The sequence below is a fragment of the Cynoglossus semilaevis genome, chromosome 12 (assembly GCF_000523025.1).
Source record: "Cynoglossus semilaevis isolate Cse_v1.0 chromosome 12, Cse_v1.0, whole genome shotgun sequence".
Classification (NCBI taxonomy): domain Eukaryota; kingdom Metazoa; phylum Chordata; class Actinopteri; order Pleuronectiformes; family Cynoglossidae; genus Cynoglossus; species Cynoglossus semilaevis.
The window spans coordinates 5,717,600-5,736,937 of NC_024318.1; the positions used below are offsets into that span (position 1 = coordinate 5,717,600).

Consider the following 19,338-nt stretch of genomic DNA (forward strand, 5'->3'; position numbering starts at 1 on the left):
TTAAAGACACCCCCCCCCCCCCAAAAAAAAAAGTTATTTTAACTGACAGTGACAGGGAAGATTTGGATTTAGTGGTGAGACAGTATTGGATTAAGAAATTCTTTGGTACTGTTGTGGAAAGTCACTTTGACATTTGTGTTTTTATTTGTGTTTATGCATACGCACACACTTGTGTGCAAATGTATATGCAGGGTAGTTGAGGTTTTTTGGGGGGTGCGGGGAAGGGGATTCTGTTTGCTGCTTGGAGGGAGGTTTATAATGTTATACTTTAATAAACTCTGCAATCTAAACTCTCCAAAATTGCTAGAGTCTTTCAAGAAAATCATTTTAGCTCACAGGATGTGATTAATGTTTTCTTGTCAAATGGGTCATTTTTCAAAGTTCATTCAGTTCTTCATCCACATACAGTATAGTTCCACAGTACTGACTAAACAAACACGATTTTTAAAATGACTACCTGTGTCTATGTTCTGTGACATTTATGATGTACAGTAAGGTTGTTGTTTTTCTGACTTTGCTGTGGAACGTTCTTGATTTGATCTAGACTTGGGTTTCAGCTTGTCTATGTTGTTGCTGAGAGGTCAAGTGACTTGAGTAAATGAGCACACTGTTTGGACGCCACACTTTTATGACAGTGCAGGAATGAGGTCAAACAGAACAAAGTGTCTCTGGTGTGATGTGATACAGGTTAGTGACTCGAACACACACATGCAAGCAGACTGTCGAGCTTCACATGGAGCAACTGAGTATTAACACATGCTGGGTGGAAGGTAATCAGGATCTCCGGCGGAGATGAGAAGAGATTAAAACATCATCATCAGCATATTTGGACACATGTGAAGGTGCTAAGACTGGCTGCTGGGTGTCAGTATGTGTGTGTTCACGAGTCCAAGTTCATGTGATGGCTGTCATTAAAGCAGGGTCTAAGTTCAAGTGCAATGAAGCAGCACCTGCTGTAACCACACACATGACACACATGGCCCACATAGGAAACACGCACACACACGGGTTATTTTCATCTCACTCCTCTCAAAACACACAGTAATCCCACCATTAATCTGCCTCACGCCTGCTTGACATCACATCAGGTCACGCCTTGTCATATGAACATGTTGGTCAGTCCTCACATGCAGGAGCGTTGTTTTCATGTCATGAATGACACGTGTGTGTTTGTGTCTATCCATATGAACAAACAATGTTACAGCAAATAGTTTTTTGCTTTATTTTTGTTTTTGTTCAACTCTCGGTCAACGTTTTACTTTGCTTGATCAAATGTTTTTATTTAAATATTTACTTTGGCTGATATTTATATTATAAATCTTTATATATTTATATTAATTTCTTTGCTAATTTGCAGTTAACATTTGCTCAGGTTTACGCCTTGATGATGCATGTACTCATCAAATGAGAAATGCATCTTGAGGAAATTTTAATTTTAATATTTTAATAAAAATTAAATTTTAATATAAGCTATCTTATATTACATGCTTTCTGGTTATATTATAGAGCTATCTTAAATTACATGCTTTCTGGTTATATTATAGAAGATGTTTCCAGAACCTGGTCCTAGTAAGGCAGTACCTACCTCTGTGAGTGTGGTGTGTCTGCACAGGAAGACACCAACTGGTCATCATGAACAGGTGGTCCAGGGTGCAGCACTAGGGCATCGGTGGCGACTTTGGGTTCAAGGGTAAAGACAGTGTGTGTGTGTGTGTGTGTTCACACACAATTGCCATAAAAAGAAGTACACTTGACTTTGTTTATTTTTCTTTCTTTACACTGTTGACTCATTGAGGTCAATGAAGATATAAAAGCATATTTGAACCAGATGATGCTGTTGTGCTGTGGACTTTAGTTCTGGAAAGTGATTCTAAAGTGACTAAAATGTAAGAAAAAAACATAGAACCACAAACCTAGATTATAAAATATAATCTTTAAGTGATGGAAGAAAAAAACCCACAGAAGCCACAATGAGCCAGAAAAGGAGGTGCACTGCTGCAATGTACCACCAGAGGGCATAGGACTGAGTCACAGCGTGGATGGATATGGAACCTGGAATTCACCTGTTGTCACAGGGTGAATATATTGCATTTAAACATTTTTATTTGAGTAACGCCTCCGTTTTCCTGCAGTTATTTGTGACATCATCACTGTGTCCCGCCACTGCAGCTGCAGTGTTATGGGAAATCCATCACACGCCCTGTAAACCATTCCACTGTGGTATTTTCTGACACAGCTGCCATTCAGCTGCTGCTGCAGTGTTGGGTTTACAGGGTGTGTGTTCGGACGCTGCTACTCCTGCACGTGCGGTGTGTGAAGTCAGAGAGAAATTAAGTGAATAAAGTTAATAAAGGTTTTTGATAGCTCAGAGCTATCTGTAAGTTACTATATTAAACAAATGTAGTCTATGAAATAGCTACAAGTTTGACTAGATATTGATGTAGCCACATGGTCATAAATAACAAAGCTTTGTGTTTAGCAACTTCTGATTTAAAAAAAGGTCTAAAAACAATACATGTAGTGTATGTGTCGTGTATTCAACAGTCCTAGTGACACATATGGGCCGCAATCCAGAGGTTGGACTCATCTAGTGCCCATTATTTGGTCAACATTAGCAGCCCATGTGTATTTGTCACTTTATGAAAGTGCTTTCACTTCGTCTGCCTGTGTTGTTCTCCGCCCATCTCCTCCTCTTTACACCTCCTCCTCTTATCTCTTCTCTCGCCTCCTCCGCGCCTGCTCCTCCTCCTGCTCTCTGGGTCCCAGCAGTTCCGGGTTCTTCTCCTCTTCTTCTACATCTTGTCCCCTTCTCATCCACGCAGCATCAGCGTTCGCAGCCTCAGTATCGTGCGGTGTCATGGTGCGGGACGTCGCTGCGGGGACAGAGGTAAGAACGCCGTGACGTAATTTCTTTGTAAAAAACCTGCGACGTATAAGCTCGAGATAAACTTTGACGTCTCTCGTTCTCTCTCTCCCGCTTCCTCTTTATACTCTCACTATATTTATTTCTGTGACGTCGTCGTGTCTGCGCCTTGAACGCGTGCGTTTCTTCGTTTCCGCTAACTTTTACCGTCCGTACACGCCGTGTGCGTGTTCTCAGTTACGCGCGTGTTCTGTCACACCAACGCGGGGCGGACGTCTCGCGTGTGGTGCTCAAACACACTTATTTGAATGGCACCATATTATGTAATTAAATGTGCGCGTGAGTGTGTGATTGTCGCCATTGATGTTGTTTTGACAGTGGTGACGTAGTGCGTGACGCGACTCAGCGACGAGACCAGGTCTGTGTGTATGTACTATGTATATTTGTGTTTGGAGGATTTCTTTGCTGCGCACTTAAGATTTTTCTAGCAAAAGAGGCCACGCCCCCTCATTCATGTACTTACACAGTGAGTAAACACAGCTGACGTAAAAAACCATAGTGTCCCCGTGACGTCACGTCACTACGAAACAAGGTTCACGTTAATTCTGCTCAGTTTGCTTTTCAATGTACTTAGTTGTCGTCTATTCTGTTTGACATAATTCTATGATTTGCTTTCCTTTGTGTTCACTTCTAACTTTTATCTCATGAAACCGTAAACATTGACAGTAAATGTTTGATATGGTCTGTGTTTGCAGGTGACATCATCATAAAGTTAACTTTGTGCGTGAAGATGCTGATTCTGCCCAGTCATGACAGAGATCAAACCGACCCACTCTCGGGGAATTCTGGGAGTTTTACCCACTAAGGCCGTGTGTTTTCAAGTGCTCAGTGACAATGGAGCAGGACTTTACTCAGTGACACAGATTATGTTCACGTGCAAGTGTCGAGCTGACGAGCGAGAAACAAGCCCAGTGTAAAGATGGCCGCCACAGGAAGGAAGCACTTAGTGAGAGACTTTAACCATTTTATCACCTGCTTTCTCTGTCGAGGTTATCTGATCAAACCCACGACTGTTACGGAGTGTTTACACACCTGTGAGTGGAACACACACACACAGCTACATAAGATGGATGGTTGTGTTGATGGCTGGTTGGATGGAACAGTTGGTTGGATGGCCTGGATTGAAGTGCTGTGATTGGTATGATGGATGGATGGATAGATTGAAAGATGGTGGGCTGGTTGTGTGATTGGTTGGTTGGTTGACTGACTGCTTAAACAATCATTTAGTTCAGGTTTCCTTTTGTCTCCTCTCCAGTCTGTAAGAGCTGCATCGTTCAACATTTTGAAGACAGTAACGACTGTCCCAGATGTGGTATTCAAGTCCATGAGACCAACCCACTGGAGATGCTCAGGTGACCTCTTCATTTCCCTCCGGCTTCACTTTCACTTTTCCTCCACTTCTTCCTCCTCTTCTCATTGCCCTCCTGCTCCTCTCTGTCCAGGTTGGACAACACTCTGGAGGAGATTATTTTTAAGCTGGTGCCTGGACTCAGAGAGAGTACGTTTACTGTTCACTTGACTGAGTTTCTTCTTTTTTTTAATAACAATTAAATATATATTATAGATTATATTCTTAATCCATTATGCATAAATAAAATAACGCACATAACATTCTGGAAGAAAACAGATTTTTGTGATTAAAGTGATGTTTCAAGATTATGTTAAATGTGTGAGAATTCGATGTGTGGACAAAGACAATTCGAGGTGTGTATCGCCATGGTAACACTGGTTTCTTTTTGGGAAGCAGAAGAAGAACAGCGGGAAATGGAATTCTGGAGGAGAAACCATCCGAAAGAAAACGGACGAGGTGAGGAGACCAGAGTTATGAGTCAGCATGAGTCAGCGATCAAAATTTAACTCCTCTCTTTCTGCGTGTTTGCAATAGAGAACCTGAGGTGTCAGAAGATTGGATTTCCCGATGTTGAAGGTGTTGCGGGCGGCGGTGAAGAAGACAGTGAAGGCACCACTGACTACCACAGAAGTGACCCTCAGATCGCCATCTGTCTGGACTGTCTGAGAAACACCGGACAGACTGGAGAAAATACAGTCACTGTGGGTGAAAACTCAAGTCGAATCCAAATAATTATGTTTGTTTTTGTACGTCCTGGATATAGAATTTGTTAGAACTGTTTTTGTAGCACTAGTTCATATTCGTCCTTTATGTTTTGCCCGATCAGAATTTGATGAAGAAGTTCATTCGCTGCTCCAGCAGAGTCACCGTGGGAACTATTAAAAAGTTCTTGAGTCTGAAGCTAAAGCTGCCAAGTTCATACGAGGTAAAACCCACAGCTTTCTACAATTAGAAGATTTATCCTCACCTGGTTTCACTTAAAACTGAAAATCAGTTTTTTGAGGTTTATTTTTGTCTCCGTTTTTCTGCACCCAGTTGGACGTCTTGTGCAACGGAGAGATCATGGGCAGAGATCACACCCTGGAGTTCATCTACATGACCCGATGGAGGCTCCATGGGGACAACGTAAGGATGTCAAATTCTTATGTTTCATGAAAATGTGTTACTTCTGCTGTTAAAATGCTTTGGTCAAATATCAGTGACACAAACTGACCACACGAGGCAGAGGTAGACCAGCAGGAGCTGTGTTAGGTTTATCTCTGGGCTCTGTGATGTGGAAGAGTGAGTTTGAAAATGTTTCTGACTCGGGTCTGTCTCCTCTTTAGACGTATCCCATGGTCCTGGAGTACAGACCACGCATAGACTTCGGCTGAACCATGGTTCCGATGAAGAGCAGCACACACACACGTGCACAGTGTGCAGAGAAATCCACATATTTTTGTACAGATTAAGATGATGAAGTTCAGATGATGTTTTATGTTACATAGATTAATAATATATGCTGTAATAATATATGATATTTTTAAATGTTCCGTCCCTGTGCCTCGATGAAGTTTGATCACACTCTTCCTCACTCTGCCTGTATAACTGTAGATTAAATGTTGATTTTTTTTTACTGTCACTGTTTTTTTTACTCTGTTCTTCTTTAGTGATCAGCATTTTACATTCACACTTTTTAACTTTTAACACATAGCTCTTCATCATAAAAAAAAAAAGTCAAAATAAAGGACCGTAACAACCTGTGAGTATTTTCTACCTCCGCAGCTTTTGACAGAACCATGAAGGTATTTGGGGATTTTAATGCAACACCAGGAACAGAGAACACGGAGAAGGAAATTACTCGTGGATCAATAACATATATATATATATACGTGGAAACATATGTAACATATGTAATCATTCCAAAACAAACGCACCAGCGAAAAAACACTGTAAACGGTGGATGAAAATCTAACAAGTCTTAACCAGGTTTGTCCCTGCTTGCTTGCCTTACAGAAGGGGGCGGGGCCGCGTTGAAGTCCAGCAGCGGGACTTCCTGTTTACCTGGATGTCAGCCAGCTGCTGACATCAAACCCAAGATATATATTTTTTTTTAATTTCACTTAATTTTTTTAATGCCAGTTACTGCTTGTAAAACTCTTTACGTCCTGCAGCACACATCAGCTCAGACCCGGAGTGCTGTAGCAGCTGCTAGCTCTGGTTAGCTGTAATCCCAGATCATGTTGACTATGTTTTATGCTACTTCAGCTACGCTTAGCCTTTATTATTCGGTGTTTGGAATCACAGGAGAAATAGGAGAGGAGAGGAGAGGAGGTGACCGGATGTTGCTGAGAAGAGGAGAGGAGGTGACCGGATGTTGCTGTTAGCTGTTGACACGATTTAAATAAGTGGAATAATGAAATCTAGCGACAGCGAGGAAATAAACAATGTTAACTTGAATGATGGGAATGAGGACAGACGAGTCCTGTCGGACTGCTCTTCAGGTAAAACGTTTCGTTTTGGTTTGTTTTTTTTCTTTTTCATATATACTTCATAACTATCCCGGCCGTTTTGTGGGAAACCGCTGGATGACTTTAGCTTCGCTGAACCTTATATGAGTTTCACCATCAACACTCGGACAAACGTGATGAGTGACGTTAGTGTTTGTTATGGATGTAGAGGTGTACAGCTCCACGGAACACAATATATTATCAACTCACCTGTGATTGTTTTTACCTGTCATTCACCACAATTATGTGACTTGATAGGTCGTTTAGATATACTGTATGAACGTGTACGTCACTGTACATTAGCTGCACTGCTGTTTTATGCTTATTTTATTATAGCACAGTTGCATTTCTACATGTAGTCCAATCATATCTCTCATCTGCCTGCAGGTAAACAAGTGACAGTGATCAAACAGGAGCTTGGCTTTGAAGTGGACGCTGAGTCAGGCCAGGACAACCCAGTGATGCCTGACATCAAACAGGAACATGAAGAACATTCTGCCCATTCACAGCAGCAACTGGACACCTGTTATGATGAAAGTATCAAGTTCCCATTTCTGGTTGTCCAGGTGAAGACCGAAGATAAAGACCAGGAGACGCCTCAATCTTCGCAAAACCTAACTGAGAAAACTGGTCAGTCAGGACGACCAATAAAAACTGAAGCTGGTGGAGATGAAAGTCCTGGTTCAGGTTTGAGTGAGGATCAGATCTCGGAGTCCTCTGACACTGAGGACAGCGCAGAGGACAGTAAGGAGACCACGACGCCCAACAAACGACGCGTACGGCGAGAACCAGGGGAAAAACCGTTTGCCTGCGAACTTTGTGGAAAGAGGTTTAGGAAACCATCGATTGTGATGCGACACATGATGGTTCACACAGGAGAGAAACCCTTCGGTTGTGACATTTGTGGGCAAAGATTTGCCAGGAAGTTTAACTATGACAGACATGCCAAAACACACTCCGGGGAGAAACCCTGTAGCTGTGACATTTGCGGGAAAAGGTTCACAAACAACTGTGACGTGAAGAGACACATGGCAGTTCACATGGAGGAGAAACTGTGCAGTTGCAAAGTGTGTGGGAAAAGATTCACACAGCAAAGTTATGTGAAGAGGCACATGAGACTCCACACAGGAGAGAAACCACGCTGCTGCGACTTCTGTGGGAAAGGATTTCTGCTTTGGCGCCACCTAGAAGAACACATGAGAGTCCACACCGGGGAGAAACCATTCAGATGCAACGTTTGCGGGAAAAGCTTTGCAAAGCGCTGCAATTTTAAGAGACACATGAGGGTCCATTCTGGAGAGAAACCATGTCGCTGTGATGTTTGTGGGAAAACTTTTGCACGGACAAGTTCTCTGAAGACACATTTAAGCGTACATTCATGACGGCAAGAAATGGGATGAAAAGAGAGAGAGCTGCCGTTTAGCTGATTATTTTTCTGCTGTTTATGTTCAGAGAATTGAATTCTGATTGGCGTCTCGGAGCCAAACCTGATCTTTTATCGACATCGTGTCGGTTTGGTTGGTGTGAATTGTTTATGGGTTCAATATCAGCAGACAATCTTTTTTATGGTATGTCAGATTTCAACTACAGAAATTCAAAAATGTTACATCTAAACATACAATCATTGAAGTTGGAGTTTGGTCTCTTTTTATCACCTCACTTTGGTAAATTACTACCAATTGTTTTCTCTCACTGTTGTGCAATAAATGTCCCTTATTCACTTTTTTTTTGCTTTTCTCAGATGAATATTTATATATTTTTTCTACAATAACATTTAATTGTATCAGATATATTACACCCAGATTATTATATTTATTTTTAAATACATGTTTTTATGCTTTAAAGAAAAGTGTTGTTTTGACTTAATTGCATTTTTTAAAATAAAGTGCTACTTCTTTCATTGTTTGTTTCACTGGTTTAAATTTATCAGGACACACAGCACAGAGCATTCGTTTTTCTTGTGTTAATTTTTTTTTTTAAACAGATTTAACTTTTCATCCACTTTCTTTTTTGGAGTATCAGGAAATAAGTATTTTTAAATTTATTTTAGGTTTAGGTATACAGTCATCAGTCGCTGTCACGCCACGGCATCGCGGGTTTTTAATATTTTAAATGTATGTATGTAATTCTTGTACGTCCGCGATTAAAAAGAATTATATTTTCATTATTTTAGTTATAAAATAAGCAAAACCCTGTATAACCTTTTGTGATTTGTAAACGTTTTGTTCCGTATTTTGCCATATTTCACGCACTACGATGCCTCTTAAACGGTTCGTAAAGGGTTATTATATATACGTAAATAATATAATATCTATTCGCGTCTCTTCTTTGCAGTGTTTCGCCTTTCGAGGGCGGTTTTGGAACGTAACCCCCGCGACAGACGAGGCGCCACTGTATTGTATTGTATTGTGAAGTGTGAGTCGTGTGTCGACAGCGGCAGGTGGATGACATCAACATGACACGCATGGCTATAAATAAAAACGGTTTCACCCTGGCTGGAAGGTTTGCGTGGACTTTCAGGAATCCATCCCGATGACTTCATTTACGGCGATGACAACTTTATTAATGTCTGTAGATTTTCAGCAGATTTTCAGCAGATTTTAACACTATCTGCTCCGGAAGACTATAGTCAGTGTTTAAACATCATAAAAAAAGAAAAAAGATTTTCTAAAAATCGAAAGACTGACGCTGCTAAAGCCCCAGCCCTAGTTCATGTCACAGCTACTGATATAGTTTCAAACTGTTTTACTTAAAAAAAGAAAGAAAACAAAAAGTAATATTACAAGTTGGCAAGTTGAAATCTATTTCCCTTGCAATAGCTCTGCACTCCACGGGAGGGCGCTCCACACTTTGGGATCTACTGCTATAGTAAAAGCTACTAATGCTGAAGCATCATTTGTTGTTGCTGAGGCTGAATTCGCTCTTGTTGCTAAGTAAAAGCTGTTGCTGTTGAAGCAGGAGTTGCTTATGCCAAACTTGTCGTTTTAGCTAGTGATGCTAACTCACAGCAACCATTACTGAAGTTGCTGCTGATGTTATTGCTAGTCCTAAAGGCGGTCATGTTAATGCTAAGAACAATCGAAGAAGAATCAATGATAACATCATGGAGCTGCTGGTGCAGCGGATGTTGCTGAGGCTGCAAATGTTGCTGTTCACGCGTACTGTCAGATGGATCTGCTGCAGAACATGCCGTTGTCCCTTGAGTGATGCCCTCTACTGGTAGCTGTGGGTTATTGCAGCGCCAGCTGTTGCTCTTTTATGTTCACCTTCACCTGGAGAAAATGTGACCAGCGTGAACTTCTCTGAGTTTTAAACACATGTTTACGACTCGGGGTCAGAGTTCAGACTATTTATACAACAGACCTGTGACCCACATACTGTCAGGAGGAAGATGAAGATGAAGATGAAGGGCTCTGAAGTTCACGTCTAAACAAAGTCATGGCTGAGATGTGGTCTTCAAGGTTTGTTCGTCATTTTTCATAGGATTTTTTTTTCACTGCAGCCACTTCAGATACTCATCACACAGAAGATAGCATTTAAAATCAGTTACTATATAGAAAAAAAACTTGAATAAATAATAACAATAGACAAAAGTTGTATAAAAAATCTTAAGTAATTATTTATTAATACCATAGCAATTATTGTTATTGTTATACTATAAATTCCCATATGACATACATCTAAGCTATAACTGATGATTATTATTTATAAAAATAAATAAATATAATAGTATTTTAAGAACATGACTTCAAAATAATGAAATATTACTATTCGATGCACTATTTGAATTATACTGTGTCACTTTTTGAAAATTAAAATGTACTGATACATGAACAAGATTTCACCGGTGTTACGGTCACAGTAGAGTGGGTTAAATGTGGGTAAGTGCGCCCTCTTCAGATAAAAATGTCAAATGTTGAAGTTAAAATAATAATTTAAAAAAATCTATTAAAATATGTTCACACGTGTTATATAATTTTCCTTTTTTTTATGTTTTTGTGATTGTTTAATCATCCTGTTTTCTTTACCATCACTGTGCTGTGTGTGTTGGTGTTGTCCGTTGCCATGGTGAGACAGACTAAGACACTGGGAAGACGAGAGCAACATCTTTGGTTTGGTGATTTTTGTTCTTTTCAACTGTGTTTTTTGGGGTTTCTTCGTGTTTCTTCTTTTCCATTCTCCTTCTCCTCTTCCGTCCCCCCCCCCCCCCCCCCCCCCCCCTCTCTCTCTCCCCCCTTTTTCTCCTTCTTCTGGACTGAATGTTCAGATTGAACACAAACCCGCCCTCCTGAGCAGGAAACGCTCCTCTTCATCCTCCTCCTCTGCCTGGTCTGCTCTGAACTACAGTAACCTCTGTGTCTGCCTCTTTACTGCTGGGTAAAATAGAGACTCTCTCTCTCTCTCTCTCTCTCTGTGTGTGTGTGTGTGTGTGTGTTTTCTCAACACGGCGTTGTTCTGAATCAAACCAATGATTCCACTGGAAAACAAACACCCCCTGTTCTCACTCTCTCTCCATTTCACCCAGCTTTTCTCTCTTCCTTCACTTTTTTTATTCATCATCGTCTCCTTATTCTCTCCTTTTTCCATGCGCTCCTTACTCTCTCTCTCTTTTTCTTCCTTTCCTTTCCTTTTTCCACCTCTGTCCTTTCCCCTCTCCTCACTCTCACTCTAACACCTTCCCTTTCCACCTTTTGCTTTTTTTCTCTTTCCTCTTACCTTTCTTCCATTCTCTTCATCACTTCACTTTTTCTTTGTCGCTCCGGTGTTTTTTCTCTTGTGTTTTATTCCCCTCGTTGATCTCATTCATCATGTGTTCATTCTGACGTTCATCCCCTCATCCTGCTCTTGACTTGGAACCACAGACCATAAATCCGTGACTCACCCTGGGCCTGTCTGCCTTTATAGTACAACACTCCGATTATTCACCAGAGTGCATTCTTCAGCTGTCCAGCAGATGGAAACACCAACCACGCAAAAATTTAATTCAAATTTAATTTTACCTCATGTCAAGAATGAGATTTTATCTTCTGGAGAGCAGTGGATCCTGTGGTGTGTACAGTAGCAGCGGTGGATGAACAGAAACTGGGATTTTCTATTAAACTTTCCACTTGGTTTTCAGTGGAACTTTTCTGGTCGTGCCACAAAAAACAGGGCTTTATTTTTTGTGAAATAATCAATCAAACTCTTCCTCTCTTCCTTGGTGGTGCCACAAAAAACAGGGCTTTATTTATATAATCAATCAAACTCTTCCTCTCTTCCTGATTAGTCAGAAATGTTGCACAAACACTATCAGTGAATCAAAGTGTATTAAATGTGCAACATGTTTCCAGACATGTCCTTGTTACAGAACATCAGAACTGGAGCTGAAACACTGATGCTGTTTTTAGGAGAGAAAATAAAAGCAAGAGATGATGTCAGAAACCACACGAGAGCACGTGTGCATGCGCGCGCGCACACACAGACACACACACACACACATACGGATGCGCGCGTCCTGGGTTCTTTGCCGCAATAATTACAAAGTGAAGTAAAATTGTGGCGGCAGAGTCTGCAGAGCCACAGGAAGTCACTGAAACTCATCATGTCCTGATACAACTGTCGAAATAAAATCAATTCAGCGGTGAGGATAATTACACCCTTCTTTATTTTGATTCGTTTAAAAATAATCCAGTTAAACGATATTATATATTTTTTATAAATTATTATCTTATCAATCTATACAGATTAAAAGAAAACGTATTTTTATGTGTTCTAATACATGATCGGTATAACAGGAAAACCGAATTTAGATAACAAAAAAGCTAATACAATTAGCATTTAGCTAGCTCAATAATAGCTTAAATTATTATATAAGAGATACAACAGTGATGAAAAATACCGTTATAAACCACTTATATTAGCACAATTAATTCAAGAAACGTCTTTATTTTGGGATATAAATTGACCACGGTAAGACCGAGACGAGGCGATACAAACTGGGCCGTTTGGCATCTGCAAATCGATAGTGAATATATTTAAGTTTAACTTTATTAAATATTGTTGCTTTGGCTTTAAATAGGCTGACACTGTGTTAGGGATAATTTATTGTCTTTGTGTATCGTACTTAGCTGAACAGAGTATAACTGTTCTTTAACGGCTGTTCTTTAGCGTCACTCATGCTAGTGCTAGCGGAAGAGCCCAACTTTGACCTATGACGTTTGAACGTATTATTTTAATACTTGTTATTTTTACGTCAATCTCGTGACACAAACTGACCACAAGAGGCAGCAGTGGACCAACTCTGGAGATTGTGTCTTTGACCTATATACACTTTTCTAAAACTTTTGTGTTCTTTTGCTCGTGTCCTTGCCGTTTTTTTTCTCTCCCCTTCTTTGTTTTCTCATCATCGCTTTTTTTTCTCTTTTACTTTTCTTCACTATCTGCCAACAATCCTCCTCTTTTTCTTTCTCTCTTCCCATCTTTCTTCACTCCTCCTCTCTCTCTCTCTCTCTTCCTTGCTCTTTCAAACATGGCGGCGGTCCTCAGCTGTGTTTCTTCGTCTCCCGGACTCAGAAGGAAGAGAAACAGACGCGGGTAGAAACTAATTTTCTCCCTAAACCGTTTTCATGCATTTTTAAAATTTAGTTTAAACAACTTTTCCACTGCTCGCGGCTTAGTCGGAAACTTATTTGTTCGCACAGCGTTTTGACAAACGACCACGCGTCACAACAGCAGCAGTAGCGGAGCCCACCTGTGCGTGTGCGTAATTCTGTGCGTGCGTGTGACCGTGAGCGTGTACGCGGTCTCCACTTCTCTGAGGATGTGATTGAAGCATCAGCGCCAGGACCAGCAATATCCGCGGCAGTATCAGCGGCTCTGTGAGCTCCGAGCTGCCGCAGCAGGAACCATGAGCAGCGGCGTGACGAGCTGCGACGCCGCGGCTTCAAGAAACTGACGAACAGAGAGTTTGTACAGCGAGAGACGGACGGGTTTTCACACCGGAGGAGGAAGATGGAGGGAGAACACGGAGAGAGGGAGAGGGAGAAGCTGCCGCCGATCTACAGCAGCCACGCTCCAGCTGTGAGTAAACAACTGATAAACAAACCTGTGCTCCACATCTGGGCTTCAACAAACCCAGGTTTTCACTACGCACGTGACGTTCACAAAATGTCCACATTCAAAACGCAGTAACCTGCTGCTGTGTACGGTCAGACCGTTATGTATCAACAGGTTGCCACAAAAACAGTAACTTATAAAAACCATAAGAAGACGTCACTTCCTGTTACGTTAGACATTAAATGAGACTTAAATAGCTAACTCAAACACAAATGCCGAAAATTATACAGGTGCTGAGGTTGTATGTAACATTGACAAGCTGGTGTTTTATTCACAAGTTTTAGACACTATGACATCCATCCATCATCCATCCATCCATCCACCCACCCATGACCACTCTTCATGTTGGTGTTTGCTCTGGGATGTGGAGCTCATGCAAATTATTTTTCTCTTGTGGTTGAAGTGGTTTTTAGCTGCTCCAGCCTTTCAACAAGTAGATCAATAGTTCAGTCCCTGATGGTCTTCTTCCGTGGAGTCAGCCTGTTCATCAATGTGTGCAATGGTTTTCTCCGACTCCTCCAGCTTTCTCAGAAATCCCAAAAACATGCAATGCGCAGCAAATGGATGTAAAAAAAATAATTAATGTACGTTCTTCCTGGTTCTATCTTTGTTTGATTGAGATACATATACTTTTTAGTTTTGAAGTATTTAGTATTACTACCTAGTATTTTTCTTCCTGCTGCAAAAATGTGATGCCTTTTTGTCTCCTCTAAGCACAGCCAGTGTTTAATGTACATAGTCACTAAATCAAATTGACAACATCACTGCAGCAGCAGCAACAGAAGTCAATGTAAACATGGAAACATGACTCAGGGAAAAACAAAACTGCTGATGTCACAGCAGAAGCCACAGTAGCCTCGGGATCAGCAGGCGGAGAATAACAAGGGGTGAGCAGATAGGCTGGGTTTGGATCAGAGTCCTGGACACAGTTTCCTTGTGACACTTTCAGACCGATGAGGTCGTAGGCCACCGTGATGATGTCATCAGTGTTCCGTCAGGGAGTAGGAATGTGCAGATCAGACGGTTCTAACCAGGAAAACGTTCTGTGGTTGCTCACAGCGACTCAAGTGCTTGTGTCTGGAAAGATCATAAAGTGAAGAGGCTGCCGGAGCTTGAGCTGAACTTTGTTCACATCTGAAGAAGCTCTGAGTTGAAGGAGAGAGCCTGGCATCATGAAATCCATTTCAGCTTGCTCTCTTAAACAGGAGTTCACTGCTTTATCTCATTGTTAGACATTCCTACCCAACACCAGTCAAAAATTAGAAACCACTAACTCTCCCACACTAGTCTGCAGAGAAAATCTGTAATTTTAGCTCACAGAAATACAGGAGCTGCTGCTCTGCTTCTGCTGCGTGTGGTCAGCAGCAGAGGATAAAAACTCCAGTCTGATCTGATCACTCTCTACAGACATCGGTTTGCCCACAATGTACTGAAAAGTACATTACACACATACGTAGTTCTTTTTTAAATCAGGAAATTAAGGTATGTAAACGACTCTAAAACTCCAAAGAGAATATTAGTAGGGATGTAACGTGCCTGATTAAAAATCAAAACAAATGTGTGACAATTCGCATCGGAAATACAAAGTGAATAGCACATCAAGGCGTAAAGGGTATAAAGGCTGCGTTATCTCAAAAAGGCACACCATGATAAAGGGTAAACTGCGTTATCTCAAAAAGGCACACCATGACGCTGCACACTCTAGTATAATAGGGGCCTTAAAAAACGTTGGTTGTGACTCACTATTAAAGACTAAGACGGCCCATGTAGCCTTAGTGATATTCAGGTGTTCAAACAGAACAGTTTTTATAGATGGAGAACAGTATTTATTCCTTGTGATTTTTCTGGAGTACATTAGGCTTACACAGGGAACAATCTTATAATAGAGTAAACAGTAAACAAACGTGGAAAAAAAACCTTTAAATTTGCACTTTAATGAAACAGGAGAAAGTACCATCATCCTGGACACATTGTTGCACCCGCTGTTTAAATTGTGGCTTGCATACAGGAATAACATTGGCAGATTCACCACCACTATGTCTCTATCACGTCTTGGCGCCACATGAAGCACAGAAACATATTTACGTATATACATGCTTTCTTGTTTTTAACCCCTTAACGCTGCCTTCCTGTGCCATTTTCATCGCTATCGCGGCAGCAATGGCTGCCATTATGTATTTACAATGTTGAACTGTGCTGTTCTAACATTAGGTGAAGCAGGAAAAGTCTACTGAAGTGGGCGGAGCAACAGGTCTAAGTTCTGCAGGATGAATTTTGCTTGTACTCCATCCTCACACTGTACAATATGTTTAGCGACAGAACTGAACAGAAAGAAAGTGTCGCTTCACATGGAAGTGTTGTCTCTGGGTGTGAAGAGTCTTTAGTGTCTAGATGTAAAATGTTGTCCACTGTTGAACCATTAAACCTTAATGCTGTATCACTGCCTTCTTCTGGAGGCTAATGGAACGGTGATTTACTACCTTCAGATCCACAAGATCAGCATGGGTTTAAACTTAGGCTTTGCTGGAAAGCCACAGGTGTTTTACTGGAGAGAGTCTCAAAACTCAGAAAGCATTCTACAGGGAGGGTTTCCTGAAAATGTCAATGTAACTGATAACTTGTTAGATCTGCCCCTGAGCAGGGGAGCGGCTAAAAAAAAGATGAATATGAAGAAAAAGTTGGGTTGCTGATATTCAGTAAGTAGATTGGTTACCTTTCAACCAGTAGGTCAGAGATACAATTGCTGGCTTTCCAGGTGTCCTTAGTGACCTTCACCCCAACATTGGACATGGTAAGTGTCTCTAGGATCCACTTGGTTTTGATCCCAAACCAATTCAAATGAGGAGAAGTGGATCAGGGAATCTGTTGTAAAAAGAATCCGTCAACCAGCATCTGGAGAGCGAGTTGGAAGTTTGATCAAACCGACACCATGGGAATCTACAGGAATTTCATACAAGTTGCTGGATATTGTGGCTATGGTACCGTGCAGCAGTGCATCCTTAACTTGAGACCAGTGGTGTGGGGGTTTATCTGGTTTTAAATCCAGATTAAACCCTTGCTTGAAAACTTAGAAAACACCAAGTGACATTATTCTCATGCTGAAAAGAACCTTAAAATTGCACTTCGGTTTTTAAGCAAGTAGGTCTTGCAAAAGGCTGCGATGCATTTGGGTAGGTCTGGGTCACCTCCCTCCATGGAGACCAGCACTCTCATGGCAGAGCCCCACCTTTTGGAGAGGTGCCTGAAGATGGCTTTGTCCAGGTTCTGGACATTTCCTGGTGTAATGTTGATGTTGTCGTAGTCAAGCTGTGCCCAGGTATCGTCTACCAAACGCTGGATGGTGGATTTCAAGTCTGTGAAAAAGGCCCTGTCCCCTTTAACCGACTTCCAAACCCTCTTAATGAGTGTAGTAATGACAAGTCTTAGACAAGTTCTGCTGACTTCTGTTTCAACTATGTCGCCCTGATCTACGACCACATCATCTGGCTGCACATCTGGCTCCTCCCCACCTGGTCCCAGTTGCATCTGCATTAATATGGGCTCCGTCTTCATCAGAGTCTGCACCACCCTCTCACTGTAGCTGCGAACCTGGTTTTCCAGCCACCAGCTCATCAGCGACAGGAAGCAGACCACCCTCCGCCGTATGTCGTCGTAAATATTCGCATGCGCTTGAGCTTCAGATGCAGTAGCCGTGCCAGATGATCCCTCTCGGAATGATTCCGGAGCTGTTTCACCTGTGATGTGGCTATAAAGAAGGTCGCTCAGTTCACCTGTCAACTCCAGGATATCCTCCTTTGAAATCTTTTCCAGTCTCTTAAGCATACAAACTTCATCCTCACTCATTTGAATTTTTCCACTGGTGTTCAGCACGTATTCGGCGTCATCCAATAACGATTTGACCGAGTCGTTGTCGCTAGCTTTGGTCTCTGTGTTGTACTTGGCTTTTACTTGTGAAAAAACCCGGAAAATGGAGGCTTTGGCGAACATCTTGGCAAAAAAGTTACAGATCTTGGTTTTGAGTCCCTTCTGTGATTGCTGTTGGGACTTTGTGGTTGGATAAACAACTGGAACATCCTTATATTCAAAAACAGACTGAGCAATGTCTTCTGCAGCGCACTGAATATCAACCGAAAACTCCTCCTGCAGCTGATGGTACTCGCTGTCCGTGATGTCCTCTACAATTGGCTGGATTATCTGAGTCACTTCGTCATTGATAATTTCCTGGACAGACTGTGTGGTGGAAGAGACCTCCGCATCTGAGGACTGAATCACACCCCCGCGCCGAGACTGTTTGACCTTGTAACATGTGCATATCCTGTTTGCACACTTCTTTAACATTTTGCAAACTGAGCGAATCATGGCGTTGTTAGGCTTGGGCTGCGAGGAGCTGCCGAGAACTTCTGTCACAATTAAGTCTGTCAAATGATCAGAGGCGGGGCCTTTCACCGACTCCACCCCCAAGGCATCTGCGAAGCTGCGGGCAATGGAGTCATCCAGACTGTCCCGGACGCGCTCCGCTGTTGCATCCTGTTTGAAAAACTGCGACATTATGTCCACAAGGTTGCAAAGAACTTTGACCAGCATGTCTGCTAGCCGCAGTCGGGTGTCGTTGTCAGGTTTGCCTGCAGCCAATAAACCCCATTGCTCTGCGGTCAAACTTCTCGCAAAGCCATCGATATGTGGCCGAACAATGTCCACCGACACTTTTGGCAGATCCAGATCTGCCGCCAAAGCCTCCTGGATTGTTCTGGGATCAGGTGCTTCACTTGTATTATTTATATCCATTTTTTTTCTAAAAAACTTTTGCCAGTTTTCGTTTTTTTTTTTTCTTCTTATTTTTGGTGTTTTGAAAATTGGCCTCAGGAATATCCCATTGTTTTAAAAGGAGCAGAGGTTAAATCTGTAAATGATGTCAGAGACATATCAAAGGACCTTTGATCAATGTCATGTCATAAACCAATTAGGGCAGGGGTCCCAAATTTAAAAAATGGCACAAAGTCGTGGGATGAACTTAATATTTATTGAAAAATTGATGACAATTGAGCATGTTTTCCCTTCTCTCCATGTTTAATGTATTTTTTTTTTACGCTTTGCGTAAACATTGAATCTGAAACAATCAAAGCTTAATATTATGAACACATGGGAAATTAAATTTGAAATAAAACACAGTGGTATTTGTTTCTTATTTTCTCTCTCTTTAGCTGTAGACTTTGAGTTGATTTTTAATGTAAATCTTTTTTATTATTATTATATATTATCATTATAAATGATTAATAATGATCCTGATCAATCATGAATAATCACGATTAATCCACAGTTACCCTGTGATGTTTGAGAGCCTTTCTATAAAAATGCGTTTTTGTGTCTTTGTGGAGCGCTGAGACCAGTGTGTGCGTGCTGTCAGCAGCGTCTGCTGTGCATCTGTTGCTTTCTATATTCTTCTTTATCCACTTCCTGTCCTCCTCCTCTGCTCCTCCTCC

At 41.5% G+C, this 19,338-nt stretch overlaps 3 protein-coding genes across 5 annotated transcripts in view; all 3 read left to right on the forward strand.

Moving 5' to 3' along the window:
- The first annotated feature begins 2,728 nt into the window (after window positions 1-2,728).
- Window positions 2,729-5,895, forward strand: LOC103387163 (polycomb group RING finger protein 5-B). Its single transcript, XM_025061038.1, has 9 exons — window positions 2,729-2,887; window positions 3,619-3,957; window positions 4,179-4,275; window positions 4,366-4,421; window positions 4,671-4,730; window positions 4,809-4,975; window positions 5,101-5,199; window positions 5,310-5,399; window positions 5,600-5,895. Exons 2-9 carry the CDS (start codon window positions 3,843-3,845, stop codon window positions 5,645-5,647), a joined length of 732 nt encoding a protein of 243 aa, XP_024916806.1. The 5' UTR covers window positions 2,729-2,887; window positions 3,619-3,842; the 3' UTR covers window positions 5,648-5,895.
- Window positions 5,896-6,213: 318 nt separating this feature from the next.
- On the forward strand, window positions 6,214-8,456 carry LOC103387169 (gastrula zinc finger protein XlCGF8.2DB-like). 3 transcript variants are annotated; one of them, XM_017037077.2, is made up of 3 exons: window positions 6,214-6,587; window positions 6,620-6,757; window positions 7,151-8,456. In XM_017037077.2, the coding sequence occupies exons 2-3, from the start codon at window positions 6,670-6,672 to the stop codon at window positions 8,143-8,145; spliced, it is 1,083 nt and encodes a 360-aa protein (XP_016892566.1). In that variant the 5' UTR covers window positions 6,214-6,587; window positions 6,620-6,669; the 3' UTR covers window positions 8,146-8,456. The 3 variants fall into 3 exon arrangements, with proteins under 3 accessions (XP_016892566.1, XP_008319924.1, XP_024916804.1); XM_008321702.3 differs by having other exon boundaries at window positions 6,214-6,574; window positions 6,612-6,757; XM_025061036.1 differs by having other exon boundaries at window positions 6,214-6,566; window positions 6,604-6,757.
- Window positions 8,457-12,573: 4,117 nt separating this feature from the next.
- hectd2 (HECT domain containing 2) overlaps window positions 12,574-19,338 on the forward strand; it is a 19,886-nt gene continuing 13,121 nt past the window's right edge. The window contains 1 exon segment of the mRNA XM_008321703.3: window positions 12,574-13,822. Coding sequence (XP_008319925.1) covers window positions 13,754-13,822 — 69 coding nt within the window. The 5' untranslated portion in view covers window positions 12,574-13,753.

Excerpts from the sequence above, each read along its gene's own strand:
- LOC103387163 (XM_025061038.1), top strand. The coding sequence starts at position 3,843 with ATGGCCGCCACAGGAAGGAAGCACTTAGTGAGAGACTTTAACCATTTT. Across the intron at positions 4,731-4,808 it reads TCCGAAAGAAAACGGACGAG|AGAACCTGAGGTGTCAGAAG; the intron begins GTGAGGAGACCA and ends TGTTTGCAATAG. Across the intron at positions 5,400-5,599 it reads GGAGGCTCCATGGGGACAAC|ACGTATCCCATGGTCCTGGA; the intron begins GTAAGGATGTCA and ends TCTCCTCTTTAG.
- LOC103387169 (XM_017037077.2), top strand. The coding sequence starts at position 6,670 with ATGAAATCTAGCGACAGCGAGGAAATAAACAATGTTAACTTGAATGAT. Across the intron at positions 6,758-7,150 it reads CCTGTCGGACTGCTCTTCAG|GTAAACAAGTGACAGTGATC; the intron begins GTAAAACGTTTC and ends ATCTGCCTGCAG.